At 33.6% G+C, this 5,488-nt stretch overlaps 1 protein-coding gene across 1 annotated transcript; it reads left to right on the forward strand.

Annotated features, from left to right (window-relative positions):
* Positions 1–799: 799 nt before the first annotated feature.
* Positions 800–2,985, forward strand: LOC139857666 (1-aminocyclopropane-1-carboxylate synthase-like). The gene is made up of 3 exons (XM_071846491.1): positions 800–1,056; positions 1,198–1,490; positions 1,753–2,985. The coding sequence occupies exons 1-3, from the start codon at positions 889–891 to the stop codon at positions 2,777–2,779; spliced, it is 1,488 nt and encodes a 495-aa protein (XP_071702592.1). The 5' UTR covers positions 800–888; the 3' UTR covers positions 2,780–2,985.
* Positions 2,986–5,488: the final 2,503 nt, after the last annotated feature.

Here is a 5,488-nt window from a genome sequence, read left to right on the forward strand (position 1 = left end):
ATAACATTTAATCCAAAATTAAATAATTATAATATGTAATACAGTTTTTTTTAATCATGAGGATGTTGGTGGCATGGTAAGACCCTGACCTTTCAATATGGAGGTCAAGAGTTCGATTCCTTCTATTCACAAAGTTATTCTCCCTCATGGTCACGAAAGTTCGCCTGTAATGACTCCGGGCTACTCGCAAAGCGGTTAGTCGCCCTAAGATTAGTCAGTTAAAGAAAAAGTTGGATACCCATGTTAAAAAAATACAGTCAGTTTTTTTTTTTTTTTTTTTTGCTTGTTAATAACATCATTAACTTTAGGTACGTGATTATGTTTAATAAATTTGAGTATAGTACACTAAACAAGTCTAAGGTTAGTTTGTTTTTTAATATGTTTTTGTCTGAAAATATGCATACCATGCTTGTAATGAAGATGTGGTCTAAAGGTCTGTACGCTGAATATAGAAGACTGTCTGTTTTTATGTCTGCAAAATCACTTAATCCTGTTTGCGCTACTTAAAAGCACATTTCTAAGTCTACGAGTTTGGAGACAGAATAAGACATTATTTTATCTTATGTTTTCGGAAAAATAAACGGTCTTCGGTATAAATGTATGTTAGCGTGCAAACATAAAAATAATAAGATGTGAAGATCAAACAAAACACCTAAAATTTTGATAAAATTAAGATGGCAGCCACCAAATACTTTTCACCAACGAACCTTCATAATTCCTTCCCAAACCCCACCCATTAAGTCCTCTATATAAATCTCTCTCCTACATTTCATCATCCACTCAACTCAGCTTAATTTAATTCACATTCGCCTGCTGTTTACTAAACTTTCATCGAACTTATAACTACGTACCAATTTTTTCATTTTTGTAACTCAAACAACGATAACAATGGATGTTGCCATGGTTAACGACAACAACTTGTCGAAAATCGCAACCAACAATGGACATGGGGAAAACTCGCCTTATTTCGATGGTTGGAAGGCTTACGACACCAACCCTTTCCACCTTCAACACAATCCCAACGGCGTTATCCAAATGGGCCTTGCCGAAAATCAGGTGCACATATAATTCAATAACCTTCACTTTAATTAAAGTTAAGACATAAACATAATGTACAACACTTTTTTCATAACAAAATAAAATAAATTTATATGTTAAACGTTTTTGCTAATTATTTTTTGTTTTTCTTTTCTTCAGCTTTGTTTTGATTTGATCCAAGAATGGATTGAGGCAAACCCAAGTGCATCAATATGTACACCACAAGGTGCTTTTGACTTCAAAGAGAAGGCTATCTTTCAAGACTACCATGGCTTGCCCGAATTTCGAACCGCCATTGCTAACTTCATGAGCCAAGTCCGAGGAAATCGTGTTACGTTCGACCCCACCCGAATTGTAATGAGTGGTGGCGCCACCGGTGCTCATGAAACCGTGGCGTTTTGCTTAGCCAATCCCGGCGAAGCATTATTAGTTCCGACCCCTTATTATCCGGGGTATGTATTCATTTCTTATATACATATAAATAAAAGTAAATAATAATAATAGTTGTCATTAAGGTATTTAAAAAGTTTGTACAATTCAATAACTGTCACATTAAATCCAATTGTAATCGGCAGTGTATAAGTTATTTATCCATCTTAACGACGGCCCATAGGGCTATTGTACTATGGACTATTGTCTATGTCTTATATATAACAAGAATGTTGTATATAATTTATATCGTGAGACTAAAGCATTTGGTTCTGAATTTTGTAGGTTTGATCGCGATTTGAGGTGGCGAACTGGGGTTAAGTTGTTACCCGTTGTTTGTGAAAGCTCGAATAACTTTAATATCACCCAAGAAGCTCTTGAAACTGCCTACGAAAAAGCGAAACTAGACAACATCAAAGTTAAAGGATTGCTTATAACTAACCCATCAAACCCATTAGGCACTCATTTCGATAAGGAAACTTTAAAAGATCTCGTGACCTTTATCAATGACAAAAACATACACCTCATATGTGACGAGATTTACGCAGGCACAGTAACGGCCGGTGACGAATTCGTTAGCATTGCAGAAATCATAGAGGAAGAGCCCGAATGCAACCGCGACTTAATTCATATTGTTTATAGTCTTTCAAAAGATATGGGGTTCCCAGGCTTTAGAGTGGGGATCGTGTACTCTTACAACGACCATGTTGTGAGTATCGCTCGAAAAATGTCGAGCTTTGGGCTTGTTTCAACTCAAACTCAACACATGCTAGCGTCTATGCTCTCGGATAATATGTTTGTTGTGAACTTTATATCCGAGAGTAGAATTAGGCTGGCCCACAGACATGATATGTTTACCCGTGGGTTAGCTCAAGTTGGAATAGGAAGTTTGGAAAGTAATGCGGGCTTGTTTTTCTGGATGGATTTGCGTCGATTTTTAAAAGAGCCAACGTTCGAATCAGAAATGACATTTTGGCGAATTATAATTAACGAGATTAAACTCAACGTTTCACCTGGACAATCTTTTCATTGCTCGGAGCCAGGTTGGTTTCGTGTTTGTTTTGCAAATATGGACGATGAGACCACAATGATTGCATTAAGGAGGATTAAAACATTCGTTCTAAAGAACAAAATGCTCGAAGTCAAGATCAAGACACAGAAACAATGTTGGCAAAACAACCAACACCTCAAGTTATCGTCAAGAAGGCTCGACGAGATATTGACTCCTCACCGTATGTCGCCACACTCTCCTCTCGCTTGGATGTCGCCGCATTCACCTCTGGCCTCGCCACTCGTTCGGGCACAAAATTAGGCAATACGTGTATGTTACAAGTGATATATAATTAAAGTCTTAATGTACTACTTGCAATAGACATAGCAAGGATTTTGACATAAAAGAAGGGTTGGGTGATATAGCGTGACAATTGTATAGTGTCTGTGACATGATTATTTGGTTCATGACATGACATGACCTGTCGTATTAAATAAATAAATACATGTTGTAATAAGATTGATTGTGATATATGAAAATTAATTGCTTATTTTTTGACAAGAAAAATATAATTAGTTGGATATATAAATGGTAAAATTGAAAAGTAAATAAAAAATAGTGTAATAATAAATTTGTAAACTCTATATTTTTTTTAGTATTTATAAACTACGTACGGAGTATTTACTAGGGAGCTTAACTTAAAATTCAGTTCTGGTTGTCTGGTACATAAACAAACAAAAGTTGGTTGCATACGGTACGTATTACCAAAAATCAATGGTTTTTATTTGAATTTTTAAATTCCACTTCAATTAAATTAATAAAGCAAATAACAGAATGACACAAGAACTTCCAAGCAGGAACCGAATGCGCCATTCCTAAAAAAAATAAGATAAAATATTATATTTATTACAGTATACGTATATAATAATACAGATAATAAATAGTAAATTTAAATTATAAAATATGAATATAAATATGAATATTAGTGATAACAAAGTAATGAAAAAACAACAAACAAAAAGAGAAAGAAATCAAAATATGACATGTCTAGAAATAGATTGATTCTTGCTTGTATTACACACTCAGATAGTGACGAATTCAGAAATATAATTCGACGGTGACAAAAGTTTGTTAAGAATATTTGAATTATAAAAGTTGCTTTAAACAACCTTTCGATTTTTTGAAGATAGTCTTTATGAAAGTTGTAAGAGGATAAAAGATATCCTCTCCTCTCGCTTTGTGTACTTAATACTTTTATTGAAATGATTGGGCTTTCAGGTGATTTTACATTCAAATGCTAGGTTATAAAAACTAAATTAAGCTAATAGGTTAACTTAATTCATTTCACCTAGTCTTCTACTCTTCTTCATTTTTTTGGTGACATCTTAACTTAAATCTTAACTAACTTACCTGATTGATTAGTAGTATAGAGGTCTTTGGGCTTTGATAACAATAATATACAATAAGCCCATCAATGTCTAAACATTTTGACATGTTACATAAACAAGCCCATTAAAGCTAATAATATGCATATGCTTTCACATAAATATGTTTAACAAGCCCAACTTTTAAGAACTATCACAAAATACCCGCATACATCTTAGAAAAAGATACCCGCTCTTCCGAATAGCGAAAACAAAGTCTATTTAGTGTAACTCTGTAAGAACCATCACAAAATGTTGGAGTTAATCGATTTGTGCTTTCCACATCGGGAGTATATAAGCTTAGGGGAACCTCCATCAATACTAGAGAACTCTTGAGCCATTTATATTTTTGGGTTCCTTCTATATTTATACATATAATTTTTGAAATTTAGTTTTTAAATGTATAAACTACAATCCGTTTAATTCTCGATTAATTACGAATTGTCGATTAGTACTTCCAAAGTCCCGACCGATTAATCTCCAAATAGCGAATTTTTGCAACCTTGCCTATAATTAGACAATATATATTTGATATATTTGAGTAATAATATTCGCCTTATATCGCCTAAACTGACTGAGAAAATGTTATCTTCATACAAGGTCTCAACGTTCAAATCATCTACTAATCTTCTACAGTATAAATAGCAGCATCAAACATGCTCAGCACCCACAGAACAAGTTGTGCTACTGTCTACCATATTTTATCTTACTTTTTGTGCCATTTTCAAATATTTAGACACATGACTACTTGCTCCCTTTATTCTTATTTTCAAAACAAAACTTAGCTGTCAAGTCCCATGCAAAACAATTCACTCAAAACCAAACAATTGTACATTTAGCTTAGAGAATTGTACCACCCCACCTGGTTGACTCAGTTTATCACAAAAGTGAGACAAAACGAATCATGATTTCAAAAGTATTTGCTGGCATTGTCACTCAACCACTTACCAAATACGGAGTAATCAATAAAAAAAATAATACAAAATTTAAGATTTTGTAAAGTTGAATTGTACGTACAACATGACCATAAATATTATTGGCTATATATATGACCCAAGAAAACCCAGCAAAACATCATAATTCAATTCATATCTATCTAATACTCTTCATTAGATTCAAGATTTATTGATTTATATTTATTCAAGATTTCAAATATGCAAAAAATACTTAAAGCTAGTTTAACAAGCCGAAGACCGATACCAATCAGAGGGCAGATCATGGTAAAGATAGCAGCAACCGCTTATCATTCAGTCGTTTCGGTGTTTTCAAAACTGCCACAAGCCGCCACAAACCACCATCTTTCTGGTGGCAGACCGCATCCGAGAGATCATGATGAACATAAGGAATTAGTTTGATGTATTACTAGACTAGATTCATTTTGATAATGCAATTTTAGTTTCTAGCTTTGTATCTCTTGAATGTCAATATGCAAAGTATTTGAATATTTAAGAAAATTAACTCTTTTTTTCCAAGCAGTTCTGTTAACTTAATCAGTTCTGTTAAAACTGCGTTACATTTACTTGATATAATCATACTAAAATTCAATCATAACAAAATAAAAATATTAAAGACAGGTCCCTGACTACATGCACAAATGCATGTATAA

This window comes from Rutidosis leptorrhynchoides, chromosome 7 (genome assembly GCF_046630445.1).
Source record: "Rutidosis leptorrhynchoides isolate AG116_Rl617_1_P2 chromosome 7, CSIRO_AGI_Rlap_v1, whole genome shotgun sequence".
NCBI lineage: Eukaryota > Viridiplantae > Streptophyta > Magnoliopsida > Asterales > Asteraceae > Rutidosis > Rutidosis leptorrhynchoides.